Below are 18,089 nucleotides of genomic sequence, written 5' to 3'. Positions count from 1 at the left end.
GACTAGGGAGGATAGATGTGCCTTTCCCTAAAAAAATTCCCTTCCTGACAGCGGAGGTTAGCACACTGGGATACGATATGGCGCCCCCGCTCAACGTAGACTGACCCTGAAGACCCTAGCAGGTATCCCTACCAAAAGCCACCACCAAAAAACACCACAAAAAAAGAAAAAAGTGTGATACTATACACCAAAGTGCTGCTAATGCTGGCTAATGGTGCAAAGATAGCACTAGTGAGCTTGTAGTCAATTAACTCTGGCATATAGTGTAGGCTGGAGATGATAATAGTGCTTAGATATACAATATACAAGGAGGCGAGTACTGTTTGACATCTGAATACACTATCTTTATCAATCCGTATATCTAAGCACTATTATCATCTCCAGCCTACACTATATGCCAGAGTTAATTGACTACAAGCTCACTAGTGCTATCTTTGCACCATTAGCCAGCATTTTAGTGTATATTATCACACTTTTTTCTTTTTTTGTGGTGTTTTTTGGTGGTGGCTTTTGGTAGGGATACCTGCTAGGGTCTTCAGGGTCAGTCTACGTTGAGCGGGGGCGCCATATCGTAACCCAGGGTACCAACCTCCGCTGTCAGGAAGGGATTTTTTTTGGTGAAAGGCACATCTATCCTCCCTAGTCCTTTCCTATATTTATGCTGGTATCATACATCTGAGACCATAGATACTATTGGTTTATATGTTTACATATGTGGTTCCTAGTTTTAATCATTTATATTAAAGCATATTTTTTTAGGTCTTTGTTAGCTTAATTTTGGTTTTCTCTGTGAATATACTAGACCTTAGTTTCATTGTATGTTGGTTTTCTTTAAGAAAGGGGGGCCTAAAACTGTTCCTGGAACTGGGACCCTAACTGTCCCTGTTCCGGGTCTACTCTAGAAGGTAGAGAGGCCCAAGTGTATGACCTTACTATGCTCCTGGTAAACCCTGATCTGTCCTCTCCCCCACCCCATGAGGCATGGGACAGAAATGTAAGTAAACAAGACATAAAAGACAAAACAGGTATAACAGAAAACCGGTAAGATACAAAAGCATTAGCCAACAACAAGGAAGAAGACAGGGACAGGGAGGAATAAACTAAATGGGAACAAGGACCAGGAGATAAGCCACACGTACTACAGCAAAACACAGAACACAACAACTGTACTCCAAACACTTAGCTTTAGCACAAAGCACAGGAAGAAAAATCTTTCACCGGCAGGGACAACAAGGTCTTACCAGTTTATATAGGAGGAGGTAATGACCATATCAGAAGCAGCTGAAATGGAGCTGCATGTTTCTGTCCAGTCTGTAGTCACATAGAATGAATGCAGGCTTGTACGCTAAGGCTGGAGAACCACTTCAAGTGCCTGGACTAATGACACTTCTCTGCAGCACAGTGATACATGGCATGCAACCTACTCCTTACTACACCACCCCATGCTGACTTTTTACTGTATTGAATGCCTGTTTTTTCCCATTTTCAGGCTTTAGAACAAATGACACTTGATCTGTGTTGTTCTGATCACAAGTGACAATATTTTTAAGTTACAATGGTTGTAGCTGTTCAAATTAGTATCGTATCTTGATTGCCTATTATGAATACTCCTCTTGGTATGTAACATATATATTTGTAGGATGAGGAGCACCTTTCTAGAAACTGTATAGTGGTCCCTTAATCGACCAGTAATCATAGGCCATGGCAATCGTTAGCAGTAATGTAGAAGTAAATTGTAGGATGCAGTTTTCTTTTCTTTCTAAGATGGTGGTGGGGCCAGCTCCTGGCAAGAAATTACCTATTTTGTTATATGATGTATGGAGGAAAGTATAATATATTATTACTTGCAGAGAACACTCATAAACAAGATAATTACAAATGTATGCTATTGATTTATCTACAACTAGCCATGAATGTAAGATAGCTCTTTGCTGCACATTGGTTTGCTTGAAAACAATCCCCCTTAATTTTCTATAAACATGCATGCTAGGTTCAGCTGAGCGTTCATGTTTATTTCTGCAGCTTACCCTCCAGAACAACAATGGATCTTGGAGGTTGAAATCCTATTTGCCCAATCCTTCCATTTAGGAAGAATACAATATGTAAAAGAATAAATATGTATTGTCTTGCAAACATTAATTTAATTTATACGAACAGTTAGACAGATTGGCTAGCATAACAAGTGTCAGATTGGCATAACACGATTATAATAGAATGTTTTTAGTACAGGTCCTTAGGGTCCTCAGTCAGGCCAGGACTTCCAGGTCCAAAAATGTATCCATGTTTGTGAAAGCTATCTCAGGGCCATTTTTAATTACGTCTTTTACATGGTCCTAAAATTATCTTCAAAAGCTAAAGTAATTTATACTTATTAAGAATTTTCCTTGCTGTGGTTTTGACTTCAGTATTTCGTAGACTGTAAATGATTGGATTTATTGTAGGAATGATTACGGTGTAGAAAACAGAAATGAGTTTATCATTCATCTGCAGATATTCTGACGGAGGTCTGAGATATGTGATCATCAGGGTGCTGTAGAATATAGCGACACAGGCCAGGTGAGAGGTGCAGGTGGAAAGGGCTTTTCTTCTCCCTCTTGAGGAGTTAATCCCTAGAATAGTGAGCAGAATATTTAAGTATGAATACAGAATGGTGGACAGACAAATGACAGCGGTCAGTCCCCCAAAAAGAAGGATTACTACCTTGTTCAAAAATGTATCTGAACACGTTAATTTAAAGAGGGGAGGAATATCACAGTAGAAATGGTCAATCACGTTGGCTTTCCAATATTTTAATGAAAAGGCAAAACTCATGTGGATTAAAGAGTTCAAAAATCCTGCAAAATATGCACCGGCCACCAGGAATCTACACACTACATTAGACATAATGGATACATAAAGCAAAGGCTGGCGTATTGCTACCAACCGATCATAGGCCATGGCCGCCAATAAATAACTTTCTGTAGTGGCTGAGCCTCCAAAAAGTAATAACTGTGTGGCACATCCTCTGATGGACATTGATTTAATACTCCGGGTAAAGTTGACAAGTGTGTTTGGAGTTATAATAGAAGTATAGAAAAGATCAAGCATAGCCAACTGACTCACAAAGAAATACATTGGAGTTTGCAGATGAGTCCCAAGCTGAATAGTTACAATGATCCCTACATTTCCAAGAACAGCAAAAATGTAAAGTATCAGTAACACCAGGAAGAGAATGATCTCTAGTTCATGGTTATCAGTCAGACCCGTGAGGATGAACTCTGTGCTTTCTGTATGAATACTGCAATTATTCATTTGGATTACTGCAGTGAGAAAATGTACAATAATTAATCAAATGTAATTAGAGATGAAGAAAGTTATGATATTAAAGAGTAGCTGTCATTTTAATTTTTATTTCATAATTTAACAGTACACAGGAAAATAAGCAACGTTGTAATATATCTTAGCAGATAAATCTGCTTCTTTCTCCACCCGAAATGATCTTTCATAATTTCTCACAATTTTTAATTCTTTAGGTATTCACTGTATTCAGTGAAGATGGATTGTTACATTACTGAGATAGGAGATGGCAGCTGGTACTGATAATATTCCATTACACCTATATACAAAAAGGCCTAAACTGTGGCGCTTCCCACACCAATACACAATCCGAGCAGTAAAAAGGGGAGCATATGCCAATAATAAAATTTCAATAACTTTATTAGTAATAATATACAAAAAAAGGAAATTATTAAAGTTAAAAAATGAAGATACAAATTCACAATACAACTGCCCAGCCGGGTAGTAGATCCCTATATATAAGATAAATGTCTCAACAACTTGCCAGTCATATGGCTAAAATATCACGAATAGGGTTATAGTTCATATTATTATATATGGTGACCATATTACTTAATGAAAATGATAAAGCAAGGGTAGCTAATAGTAATATAATAATAATCATGGATAACTATATACAGTATGAATACTAAATTCATCTGCACTCAGCGCTAACTCTGACTAAATAAGTCTCCTTTCACATTGGGTTCTTGCCCACGTTCATTGGTCCCATCGGTGCTTGCATCTGAATCCCCCACAAAACAGGATTCCGGCTTGTATGCCTACTGGAGGTGAACGCCCAGGCGCAGTCTACTACATCTGAGTGTCCTCCTTCAGCAGGCATATATGCCCGAAAATGAAGCACAACAGAGCACACATTGACTCTGTTGGCACCATTATAGTCAAAAGCCCCATTGGCATTCTGCGGGGGTTCGGCCAAAAGCTCTGATGGGACCACTGAACGTGGTCAAGAATGCAATATGAAAGTACTCTAAAACAGCATGGACATTACTAAACTATGTTTCAATGATTTGCAAATAGCTGAGTGGCACCAAAGGACCAAAAACTTTGAGAAACTAAAAATTGAGAATTTGGCATGCTTTCAAATATCTTTAAGGTTTCACAAATGCTTCGCTCATCGGGTATTTGCATAAAGTACCCTCACTGCAATATTTTTAATATTTTGAAGCATTACTGTTTTATTTATTTTTTTCGTTATAAAATTATACATGATTATTTTTTTTATCTTACGTATGACATTCTTGAAACCCGTCAGATATCTGATTGTTATCCTGTCCTCAGTGCTGAGATGCTGAGACCTGGAGATGCTGACTGGCTGAAAGCAGTTGACTGACAAAAATGATCTCAAACGTTCTTTTCAGCTGGACAACAGCGAGGCTAAATTCACATGTTGAGTTTTTTGCTGCGGTTTTTTTTCTGCAGGCAAAACTTGCTGTTTCGGCAATAAAGAAGCTGTCTACAAAAAGCAGGCTTTGTTGAGTTTTTTGCTGCATTTTTTTCTTTTTACTAGGAATTATACTGTACGTGCAATTTGCCTACTGTACAAGTTTAATAACATTAGTTTTCAGCAAAAAAAATACCAAAAACACATGCTTATTTTTTTTGCCGAGTTTTTGAACTTTTTCATTGGTTTTTATGGTGAAAAACTACTGCAAAAATGCTGAAGGAAGTGACATGCTGCAGTTTTCAAAAACGCAGCCCATTTCCCGTTCAGTCAGAAAAGAAAAACAATCGTGTGCATGAGATTTCTGAAATCTCATAGTTTTTTCCTGTGCTGTAAAAAGCAGATTTAATTTGCATAAAAGAACAAAGCAACAAAATGCCGCAAAAATGCAACATGTGAATTTAGCTCAAGGAATCACATATATTAATGGCCTTAAAAATGGCCCAAGACTGTAGTATATTTGCTAAAATTTAGTCACCTGTCAGATCATGCACATAAATCTGTATTGCAGGCATGCACAAATGAGATCAATAGTACATAGAGTCCGATATATGTCGGCTGCTAATTTGACATCTATTTTATGTAATAAAAAAATATCTCTGCAGATTTCGGTTTTTACAGAGTGTACCCAACTGATAAAGTTGTTGTGTGCACATCTAATATATAAAGCTGAATGTGTGTATGTGTGTATGTGTGTATGTATGTCCGGGATTGGCATCTGCACCGTCGCAGCTACAGCCACAAAATTTTGCACAGTCACACGTCTGGACCCCGAGAGCGTCATAGGCTATATTGTGAGGTGAAATTTTAACCCCGCGCATTCCAATTCACCAAACAATTTTGCCCCTATCTACATAATGGGGGAAAAAGTGAAAGGAAAAGTGTTGGAGGCGTCGAAGCTACAGCCACAAAATTTTGCACAGTCACACGTCTGGACCCCGAGAGCGTCATAGGCTATGTTGTGAGGCGAAATTTTAACCCCGCGCGTTCCAATTCACCAAACAATTTTGCCCCTATCTACATAATGGGGAAAAAAGTGAAAGTAAAAGTGTTGGAGGCGTCACAGCTACAGCCACAAAATTTTGCACAGTCACACGTCCGGACCCTGAGAGCGTCATAGGCTATGTTGTGAGGTGAAATTTTAACCCCGTGCTTTCCAATTCACCAAACAATTTTGCCCCTATCTACATAATGGGAAAAAATGAAAGGATAAGTGTTGGAGGCAAATTGACAGCTGCCAGATGTGAACAAGGGGGACGTAAAGAGTGAGAGCGATGACGCCAAAGAGTATATACCGTACAGTTGCTAAGGTGGGGCCCCGACATGGGATACTCACCACACACGGGGATATGAACACACACACAAAATGCGCCACACACTACCACGTGCTTGAACACATATCACCCTCAGCACACAATTCACCACACATTCTCCAACCTCGCCACATAAAAGTCGAAACACAAAAGTCGCCGCTCAAAGCTCGCCACGCGCAGAACTCGCCACATGCAAAAACTAGGCTCTTGCAAAACTCGCCACAAGTGCAAAACTCACCTCATGGAAAACTCGCCACACGCAAAACTTGCACACGCGGAAAAATTGCCACATGCACAAAAGTTGCAACACATGCAAAATTTGCCTCACACAAAACTTGCACATACTCAAAAGGCACCACACAAAACTCGCCACGCGCAAAACTCGCCATGCGCAAAACTTGCTGCACACAAGTTGCTACACTAACCTGTCACATGCAACTCGACACACAAAAAGTTGCTACACGCATGTTGCCACACAAAACTCATCTCACAAAAGTCGCTACATGCATGTCGCCACACACAACTCAACACACACAACTTGACAAACGAAACTCGCCCTAAAACACACACAAGTCTGGTCTTATCCTTCAAAAATAGAAATCTGATTAATAAGCAGACAAACTACAACAAATGTACCATATAGGAAATACGGCAGCTGTCAGTCACATGACCTGTCTATTATGTGTATGTGTGAGCTAATATATACTGCCAGGGGAAGGGCTTCCTGCTGGCTGGGGATTTATCAGGCTGCCAATTTAGCTTACAAATACTGAGGTAAAAATACTGAGCAAATAACGTGTGAACGAGGTCTAATACAGAAGGAGATGACACACAGGTATATACTATATACAGGGGAGATGACACACAGATATATACTATATACAGGAGAGATGACACACAGGTATATACTATATAGAAGAGGAGATGACATACAGGTACATATATATACAGGAGGAGATGACACACAGGTATATACTATATACAGGAGCAGATGACCTACAGGTATATACTATATACAGGAGGAGATGACATACAGGTATATGCTATATATAGAAGATGACATGCAGGTATATACTATATACAGGAGGAGATGACACACAGATATATACTATATACAGGGGAGATGACACACAGATATATACTATATACAGGAGGAGATGACATACAAGTATATACTATATATAGAAGGAGATGAAATTCAGGTATATACTATATATAGGGGAGATGACACACAGCGGGTATATAATATATACAGGGGAGATGACATACAGGTATATACTATATACAGGAGATGACATACAGATGTATACTATATATAAGGGAGATGACAAACATGTATATACTGAGGTGATGAGGTGAAAATGAGAGGTGTGAGGTGAGAATGAAAAGGTGTGAGTGCAAAATGAGAGGAGTGAGGAAAAATAATGGAGTGATCAGAAAATGACAGATGTGAGGTTGAAATGACAAGTGTTAGTGGGGAATGAGAGGAGTGAGGGAGAAAATGAGAGATGTGAGGGAGAAAATGAGAGATGTGAGGGGGAAAATGAAAGATGTGATTGGGAAAATGAGAGGCGTAATGGGAAAATAAGAGAAGTGAGGTGCTATAACTAACCACAGATATTTACTATGCCCAGGCAACGCCGGGCTCTTCAGCTAGTACCCTTATAATAATTTATTGGGCAATAAACGGCATTCCTACCAAGTTTTTTTTTTTTCTCAAAAACTGTGTGCAAGTATTATCAAGAAGAGTATATAAAAACCACAGAATGGGTTATGCCTGCAGTGTCGTGTACAAACATTTACTACATTGTAGGAAATACAGATTGTACTTATTCTTACCTGATCAATGTTTATTTAGCTTTCTTTTCTGCACATTGTCACAGAATTTTATGCAGAAGGTAGGACTGCAACATTTCTGTTGAGAATATACTGTTGCTACACCTGTATTTGTAAAGAGCATGGTCGAACAAGAAATTTCCCCATGTGGATAAAAAAAAAACCATTGGTAAAGCCCTCTAGGATAAATAATTTAATGAGATTTATAAGCATTTTTTTTAATTATTTTCTTGGATGCTTAGGTTAATAAAAGTATAGAAAATAAGTATCGACATATCAGTATGTTATTTACAATGCTGAAGTATATGTTTCCTAGTAAACTAATGCAGGGCTGCCACTAGGAATTTCGGGGCCCCATCCTGGCAACATTTTTGGGGCCCCCTTGAGACTCCGCCCAGGCTCCACCCCTCGAACTGTCTACAGCCCCACCGCTCTCTCTTGGAAAAACTCCACTTCTCACCAATCACACATTAACAGTTCCCATCACCAGATCACACATGTAGCCCGCAGCTTTTGTTTTGGCCAAAAGATTTTTTAAGCCGCCACCACGACAAGGTAAACTGTTTTGGCTGAGCACTACTCAACTCAATCCTATTAATCATTTGTTAAAATATCCAATTCAATTTTGGTATATTTTTATTTATTTTCCATTTTTTAAAATGACCAATAATATCACATACATGGGACAAATACCACCACACCATGACCAGACACCATATTACCACCACATAGTGACCAAATAATAGCACATATAAGGAACAAATAACCGCCACATCATGGCCGGACATCATATTACCACCACATAGTGACTGAATACTACAATACTGATCATTAATAAAAAAAACAATACTAATATCACCATTATACACAGGAGATCTGTACTTAGTATGCAGTGTCTGTGTACAGGTAATACAGTGATTACCAGTGACATTATACACAGGAGCTCTGTATGTAGTGTCAGTGTAAAGGTAACACAGTGATCACAAGTGACATTATGCACAGGAGCTCTGTATATAGTGTCAGTGTAAAGGTAATGCAGTGATCAACAGTGACACTATGCACAGGAGATCTGTTTATAGTGTAAGTGTAAAGGTAATACAGTGATCAACAGTGACATTATACACACGCTGTGTATATTGTACAGGTTATACAGTGATCAATGACATAATACACAGGAGCTCTGTATATAGTGTCAGTGTAAATGTGATACAGTGATCACCAGTGACATTAAGCACAGGAGCTCTGTATATAGGGTCAGTGTAAAGGTAATACAGTGATCACGTGACATTGTACACAGGACCGCTGTATATAGTATACAGTGTATAGTGTTAGTGTACATGTAACACACTTCTTCCAGCCAGGGCTCATCTCTGCAGGGAATAGCACAGTTATCTAGAGCACCGCTTGCAGGACACGTTATTTAATTTTTTCCCAACTTCTACACTACACCGGATGAAGAAAAAAAAGCGACATAGTGTTGCTCTGCACAATAACAGGACCGCCCCCATTTAACACAGTATCCTCAAAAAATAAAATAAATACATAACTGCAGTAATAATATCTCTTAATTAGCCGCTATGGTAACAATATCCCCCATCCTGGCCCCTGTGTGTCTCATTCCTGGCTCCAGCCATATGTTCTCTCATCCTGGCCCCATATGTTCTCCCATCCTGCTCTCATCAGTATCCATTCTGCCCCAATGTGATATCCCGTGATCCTGCCCCATCTGCCCCATGATCCTACCCCATCTGTCTCCATTGTATCCGTCCTGCACCATGTCTCCATCCTGCCCCATGATCCTGCACCATGTGTCTCCAACCTGCCTCTTGATCCTGCCCTATCTGTCTCCATCCTGGCCCATGATCCTGCCCCCTGTATCTCCATCATGCCCCATGATCCTGCCCCATCTGTCTCCATCTTGCCCCATAAACCTGCCCCGTGTCTCCATCCTGCCCCATGATCCTGCCCCCTTTGTCTCCATCCTGCCCCCTATGTCTCCACCCTGCCCCCTGTGTCTCCATTCTTGCCCTCTGTGTCTCCATTCTTGTCCCTGTGTCTCCATTCTTCCCCCCGTGTCTCCATTCTTGCCCCCTGTGTCTCCATTCTTGCCCCTCGTGTCTCCATTCTTGCCCCGTGTCTCCATTCTTGCCCCTTTGTCTCCATTTTTGCCCCTGTGTCTCCATTCTTGCCCCCTTTGTCTCCATTTTTGCCCGTGTCTCCATTCTTCTCCCGTGTTTCCATCCTTCTCCCCGTGTCTCTCATCCTGCCCCCTGTGTCTCCCATTCTGCCTCCCCCCCCCCCCGCCACTTTCAATAAAAATGTATAAAAAACTTTCTCCTTACCTTGCCACACTCCTGCGGCGAAATTCCCTCCATGCAGTTCGAGCACGCACTCGCCGGCGAATGACAATGATGTCATACCCTGATGGCGGCCCTGAACTAATGCTTTATTTACACTATGTATGGACTACACTGTTGAGGCAGAAAGTTTTTGAAGTGACTTTTTTGCCCTCTTTCTTCAGATGTATACTTGGAACAGATATTGTCTGATCAGTGCATTATAGACTCTAATTAATGGGCATATATCAGCAAGTTTTTGCTATGTGATCTGACATCAGCATGAGGTATGGACAGAAACCCTGATTCCAACAATGTACCACTTAGATTAGCGGGTGCTGTAGCTTTAGGAGTCACAGTTTTCTCTTCTGCAGATCTAGCAGAGCTCAGATGTTCAGATGTGTATAACCCTGCCCACACCACAGCTTTCTGTGCAGATTGTATAGTTGTCCTGTAGTGATAATCTAGTGCTGAAAAAACAGTGATTGTATTGAAACAGAAAAATACATTTCAGTAAGTGATACATCACTGGAATCAGGGTCTCTGCTCCTACATCATGCTGCTCTCAGATTACATAGCAAAGGTTTCTATTTGTAAATGTGTCCAACATACTCTTTTTAATGTATATCTGCGCATGGGGTAATCATGTCACAAGCAGCAGGCGCGGTATTGTTCATGAAACCATACACCTCTATGATTTTGTCCCGTATGTTTCTAAGGCAAAAGTGATATCACCCTACCCACTCTTTTTAAACCAGCGTTCTGACCTTATTTAACACCCTGCTATCTTGGCGCCTGAACTATATTATGTCTTGTTGCAATAATGGCCTCTTAATGAACCTGTACTCAGAGGGAAAACGTCTCAAACGTCACATGTGGACCGATGATGGTGAATGGACAAATGTGCATTTAGATAAGTTTATCTTTTTGTTTTTTTCGCGTTATATAGCACTTTGATTGACATTGATCTTATATCAATGTCAGTCAATCAACTTGGTTAATATATTTAGCTGACATATTTTCCCTTGTTATCTTTAGGGATATATTGGATATCATTTTCGAGAGTGTCTAAGGCCAAGCGGGGGTGCTATTTATTTCTACAACTATGGTGCCAACCTCTGTGGTTAGGTAGCGATCAGAAATTGGGTGCGATAGCGTCAGCTAATGAATTTATCGCTACAGTCCTTGATTTTAAATATTATTGATCTTTACTTTCATGCATTTTGGTGCTTGTTTTGGTGTTTTAATATTAGCTAGTAAAGTATTAATCTTTTTACCCCTTTCTGACCTCGGACGGGATAGTACGTCCGAGGTCAGATCCCCTGCTTTGATGCAGGGCTCCGCGGTGAGCCCGCATCAAAGCCGGGACATGTCAGCTGTTTTGAACAGCTGACATGTGCCCGTAATAGGCGCGGGCAGAATCGCGATCTGCCCGCACCTATTAACTAGTTAAATGCCGCTGTCAAACGCAGACAGCGGCATTTAACTACCACTTCCGGCCGGGCGGCCGGAAATGATCGCATCGCCGACCCCCGTCACATGATCGGAGGTCGGCGATGCTTCAGAATAGTAACCATAGAGGTCCTTGAGACCTCTATGGTTACTGATCCCCGGCAGCTGTGAGCGCCACCCTGTGGTCGGCGCTCACAGCACACCTGATTTTCAGCTACATAGCAGCGAACAGCAGATCACTGTTATGTAGCAGAGGCGATCGCGTTGTGCCTGCTTCTAGCCTCCCATGGAGGCTATTGAAGCATGGCAAAAGTAAAAAAAAAAAGTAAAAAAAAATGTGAAAAAAATTTAAAAAATATAAAAGTTTAAATCACCTCCCTTTCGCCCCAATCAAAATAAATGAATAAAAAAAAATCAAAACTACACATATTTGGTATCGCCGCGCTCAGAATCGCCCGATCTATCAATTAAAAAAAAGCATTAACCTGATCACTAAACGGCGTAGTGAGAAAAAAATGCAAAACGCCAGAATTACGTTTTTTTGGTCGCCACGACATTGCATTAAAATGCAATAACGGGCGATCAAAAGAAAGTATCTGCACCAAAATGCTATCATTAAAAACGTCATCTCGGCACGCAAAAAATAAGCCCTCAACCGACCCCAGATCATGAAAAATGGAGACGCTACGAGTATCGGAAAATGGCGCAATTGTTTTTTTTTTTTTTTAGCAAAGTTTGGAATTTTTTTTCACCACTTAGGTAAAAAATAACCTAGTCATGTTAGGAGTCTATGAACTCGTACTGACCTGGAGAATCATAATGTCAGGTCAGTTTTAGCATTTAGTGAACCTAGCAAAAAAGCCAAACAAAAAAGAAGTGTGGGATTGCACTTTTTTTGGCAATTTCACCGCACTTGGAATTTTTTTCCCGTTTTCTAGTACACGTCATGCTAAAACCAATGATGTCGTTCAAAAGTACAACTCGTCCCGCAAAAAATAAGCCCTCACATGGCCAAATTGACGGAAAAATAAAAAAGTTATGGCTCTGGGAAGGAGGGGAGTGAAAAACGAACACGGAAAAATGAAAAATCCCAAGGTCATGAAGGGGTTAAAGAGGAAAACACATACTATGTTATACTTATCAAAATGTACAAATGTTCTGCAGTTTGCATTAAACCAATGACACAAGAACAATATTAATAGACCAATAAAACTAATATACAAATAAAATGATTTCTCCAAATTTAACAATGACATGCTATGTTTACTGATTATTGCATTCTCAGAAATATTCAACCACTTCAGCTGGGGATGGGGGGGGGCAAGCTCCAAAGTCTGTAAGTGACAGATCTCACACCTTGAGTCAACTTAGAGCAGGACAAAGGCTGCTTGCAATATAAAGTCATGCTGCAGCTGCCAAAGATCTAGAAACATGATTCCATAAGGAGCTATGGAGATAATATACATCTTAGCCATACATTGTGTATTTTTCTGAGATCTCCAAAACATGGTGAATGCCTGCCTGGGTCTCGACTAGTGATGAGCAAGTATACTCGTTGCTCGGGTTTTCCTGAGCACGCTCGGGTGACCTCTGAATATTTGTTAGTGTTTGGAGATTTAGTTTTCATCGCCGCAGCTGAATGATTTACAGCTACTAGACAGCTTGAATACATGTGGGGATTCCCTAGCAACCAGGCAACACCAAATGTACTTAGGCTGGCTAGTAGCTGTAAATCATTCAGCTGCTGCGATGAAAACTAAATCTCCGAACACTAACAAATACTCGGAGGTCACCTGAGCGTGCTCAGGACAACCCGAGCAACGAGTATACTAGCTCATCACTAGTCTCGACCTGTTCTAGCACCTAGGGGTATGGAGGTACATAGAACAGCAAAAGGCGATAAAGGCTAGTGTAAGTCCATGTGGTCTCTCTCTGGTATGCTTGCTGGTCACTTTGAAAGTGAGGGCTTCGTCAAGTAACGTGCTGGGAAGGGACCAAGGACACAGCAGGCAGCCCATGCACTATGCGGCTCAGCACACACGCACGGTCGAACATCAACCCAGTAATTGAAATATATTCTTCTTATATCTTTTGTCTTACTATATATATATATATATATATATATATACATATATATATATATATATATATATACACATATATATATATATATATATATATATATATATATATATATAGTGTATTGTCTGGTGTGCCATTAAGGAGATTAAAGATATAATTTAACCTTGGGCTGCTCTTTTATCGCGATCCACAAATTCACACGTCTGTTTTTTTGTTTAACTTTCCATGCTACCCAGGACTAGTTTCTGGACCGATATAATACAATTAACAGACCGGGCTTATATCTAAAGAGGAACTGGTGGCAGTCCTACTGGGCTGGCAGCGCTCCGTTTCACTGGTGCTAGTGAAAGGAGACTCTCAGCCTGTCAGGATTGCGAGCGAGTGTGGTGCCACGTCAGTGACTGCATGGGCCACAGCCTCTCACACCCCGTGCCTTCATAGGCCCATGTGGACAGGGGGCATCTCTGTAAAACTGTACCAAGTTGAAGTTATGTGTCCCCATGTGGTGCAGAACGTCACATTGGTGAAAGTGGGGATACCGCATTACATGATCCGTCTGACATAATCGTGACATCAGGTGGGGTGGCGAAGTGTGGGTTCTTCACAAGTGGAGGCAGTGGTGGGATTTTGTGTGATCTCTCCATTGCAATCCTTCGCAACTGGTGGCAGTGGTGGGATTCTGCATGATCTCTCCAGTGTCATCCTTCACAAGTGGTGGTAATGCAGTGGGATCATGATATTAGTGTGTGAGTGTGGGACCCATACTCCCAGGCACTAAAGACTACCAGCAGTAGCTTTTGCTGCTGGGGTCTTAAGATAAGCTCAGCACTAGACAGTCCGAGTGCAAGTACTGTAAGGTGTGTGGGTGCATCAGGTTGCAGCTAAGTGTCAGTGACCAAATATTGCAAGGATGGCCAGTGTCACCAGGGTCAGAGCCAGGGAGATGGCCAATGCTACAGATGGTAGAAAGGAGGTTAAAGACGATGTTGCTCAAGCAGATGGGGAGTCCAGCCTAGGTTCCCAAAGGAGCCAGTTGCTGGTGGTCAGTCCTGCAGTGGGCCGCTCACCACCTGCTCGTCCTCCCAGCCAGGCAGATTCGGATACACTCCTGCAAATGGCATGACCAGATTAAAAGGAAGGAGACAAGGCCTCCTATGAGAACCTCATAGCTGCGAGGCAGCAGCAGAACATCTCAAGGAAGCTGCAGAATGTCAGTGGAAACGCGTGCACCAGCAACAAATGCTTCAGCTCCAACCCAAGCTCCAGCTGCAGACCTCAACCAGTTGCAAGTCCCCTGAGATTCAGGTCCCGAAGCTACAGGTTGAGGACTTCCCCCTGCTGGACAAAGTAGGTGACTTGGACACTTTTTTTTGCTGGCATTTGAAAAAAATTGCCATCAGCGCCATCTGTCTGAGGACCAGTGGGTTCGGTTATTGACCCCTCACCTCTGGGGTTAGGCCCTGGAAATCTTTGAGTACCTGCTTGGTGAGACGACCCTGAGGACATCAAAGAGGCTCTGGTCCGGCAGTACAACTTGACCCCAGAGATGTATTGGAAGAAGCTATGAAGTATGCAGGGGGGTCCTGAAGGTAGCTGGGCCGATCACATTCGGGCCCTACTGAGAACAGTCAACCAATGGACTACGGGATTGGAGCTTACCACCATCCAGCAGCTGAAGGTGCTCATTGTGACTGACCATTTTTGTGGACCTCCAGCAGTATTTCCGTGATTGGAAGCCAAAGGAGGCCTCTGCAACAGCAACACTTGCAGACGAGTATGCCAACAACAGGACTCCAGAGGCTTATAAACCTGCCGAATGGCGAGGGAGTAAGACAAACGTGGTGCCTGCTGTCCCTGCCCCCGAAATCCAAAGGGACACCTGCCCATGCTTCCTTCTCCACTTTGGTAGGGAACTCCAACTATGTAATCTCTGCAGATAGACTGCACACTTCAAAGCCATGTGTCCTCAGCACCAGAAGGGCCCGTCCCCATCCCAGAAACCATCCACTTTGTAGGTGAGGGTGGTAGGTGGCCCATTGACAAACTTCAGCCCATTACCATAGGCCAGGCCAGGCCATGTTGCTGCCTGACCTTGTGTCCCCAAAGGATTTGGTAACTGGAACAACCCTTGCTGTCTCCAGGACTGGAGGAGTCAAACCGTTATCAAGGTGTATTTGGAATTGGGCGTAACCTCGTAACTTGCAGATATATATCTGCAAGTGTTTTGATTGGGACAGATGTCAGGCGGCTAGTGTCCCAGTATGTGGCCACTGAACCCCCAAGGTCTGATCCTCCAGGCAACAAAGTAATGTCTATCCCTGTTGATATCAATGTCATTATGCCTACTGATGATGTACTGTGTCCCTCTCCCCTCGAGGGGGAGGAGATCAAACAAGCAAGCTGTGCTAATTTCTTAGAGTGAGGCCCGCAGACATGCTGGACCAGTTTGTCCTGTGAGGTTGTCACAGCGGGGTCAGACAGCTGGGGAGAGGAAGCATGCAATTGATGGTAGGACTGTCCCAGGAGAGGTAGGGCTGCACAATCGAGGTTTCAGATGGCCAGTGTAATGTGCTGCTGCAGTGTAGTTTAGTGCAACCTCCACAGGGGGTGCTGGTTAAGGAAAAGAGGTTGTACACACAGCGCAGCAATACTGAACAACACAGGTGTCACAGGTAACGAAAGAGAAGTCAGACAAGCCCAGGTCATACACAGAGAGATCAGCGCAGTACACAGGGGGAGTCAGAGGAAAGGTCGGGGACAAACAAGAAGTCAGAGCCTACCGGGAACATGGTAACCAAAACGTGAGACGTAAGACGAAGTCGGGATACAAGCCAAAGGTCAGAACAAGTCATAAACGGGTACAGGCAGTCAGAGGCAAAAAGGAACACTAGTACAAGTGAACAGGTCAGGCGCTCAAGCCGTGCAGCATGAACCATAGCTGACACTGGCCCATAGGCTTCAGAGGACTTAAATAGCTCAGCCAACTTCAAAGTGAGGCAGAGGGGATTAACTCCCACATGACCAGTCCAGAGACAAGACAGCTGAACGCAAACTCAGAACTGGATCATGACAGCCAGATTAGCCAGTCTGGACCAGCATATTGGTCAAAAGCAGAGGAGAAGCGGGCACTACCCCAGATGCAACGTCCGTGGCCCTGTCACACACATGTCATAGAGATGGGGCCCCAGGGGCCCCTCTGGAGTCTGACAGCTTTCCCCTTTCTAATCAAATGGCTACCAGGTCAGAAGAAGGCCAGGAGACAGGTCACGGCGACTTGACAGTTCCACAGACCTCAACGGGGTTCTCTTGTTTGAGTTCTTGTACAGGTGACGTGTGCCAGGGCCCCTGGCTCTGGTCAAAGAGGTCTGGGAAGGAGACTTAGACACCCCGGTGTGTTGGTCATTGAGTATGTCATATGCTTCTGTGACAAGATGCAGGCTTTGATGCAGTTGGTGCACAATAATATTATGCAAGCCCTGGCCGATGAGAAGCAATGGTACAACCTGAATGCTTCCGGGATTTGTTCAGCAACAAGCCTGGAAGGACAGGGGATCACCCCCCCCCCCCCCCCAATCCAGCGCTTAGAATATTGGGTCTCCTGGAGCACATGCACCAGGAGATTAACGAGAAGCTGAAGCTGGGGGTTATCCAACCACCCTGCAGCGCTTGGGCCTCACCTGCAGTCCTGGTCCCAAAGATTGACTGGACACATCAGATCTGTGTGGACTTCAGGGGGCTCAACACTGTCACGGTCACTGATGAGTACCCAATGCCACACATCAATTACCTGCTCAATCAGTTTGCCAGGGCCAAATATCTGACCATCATGGATTTGAGCCGGGGATATTGGCAGATTCCCCTGACCTGTGAGGCACGGGAACATTCGGCCTTTATCACTCCATTCGGACTGTGCGAGTCTACAGTGATGCCATTCGGCATGAAGTATACCCTCACGAGACTTGGAGGGTACATGGCTGCATACCTGGACGACATTGCCATCTTCAGTTCCACCTGTAGGGGGTCAGCAACTGCTTTGAGATGAAAAATGCTGTGACGTTAAGAGACAATGCTCCACTCTGATTTGTGTGCACTTGGACTAGTCCTTTCTTCCCTGCAGCTTTCTGTGTGTTGGTTTTGAACAAGAAGGAGGAAGTGTGTCGGGTCAGGAAGTGCAGAGAGGGCCTCATGTGTGAGAGCGACAGGCAGTACTAGAACTGTGTCATAACCATGAGAGAATGGTAAATGAACTAACAACTTCAAGGGAGAATATAGTACCCAGCAGGGCCGGCT

General features: G+C 42.9%; 1 protein-coding gene across 1 annotated transcript; it reads right to left on the bottom strand.

The window, feature by feature from the left end:
* Positions 1–2,352: 2,352 nt before the first annotated feature.
* On the bottom strand, positions 2,353–3,291 carry LOC138671736 (olfactory receptor 5AP2-like). The gene has a single exon (XM_069759888.1). It carries the CDS (start codon positions 3,289–3,291, stop codon positions 2,353–2,355), a length of 939 nt encoding a protein of 312 aa, XP_069615989.1.
* Between the last annotated feature and the right edge of the window lie 14,798 nt (positions 3,292–18,089).

The sequence above is a fragment of the Ranitomeya imitator genome, chromosome 3 (assembly GCF_032444005.1).
Source record: "Ranitomeya imitator isolate aRanImi1 chromosome 3, aRanImi1.pri, whole genome shotgun sequence".
Classification (NCBI taxonomy): domain Eukaryota; kingdom Metazoa; phylum Chordata; class Amphibia; order Anura; family Dendrobatidae; genus Ranitomeya; species Ranitomeya imitator.
This window is presented reverse-complemented; position numbering and strand designations above follow the sequence as displayed.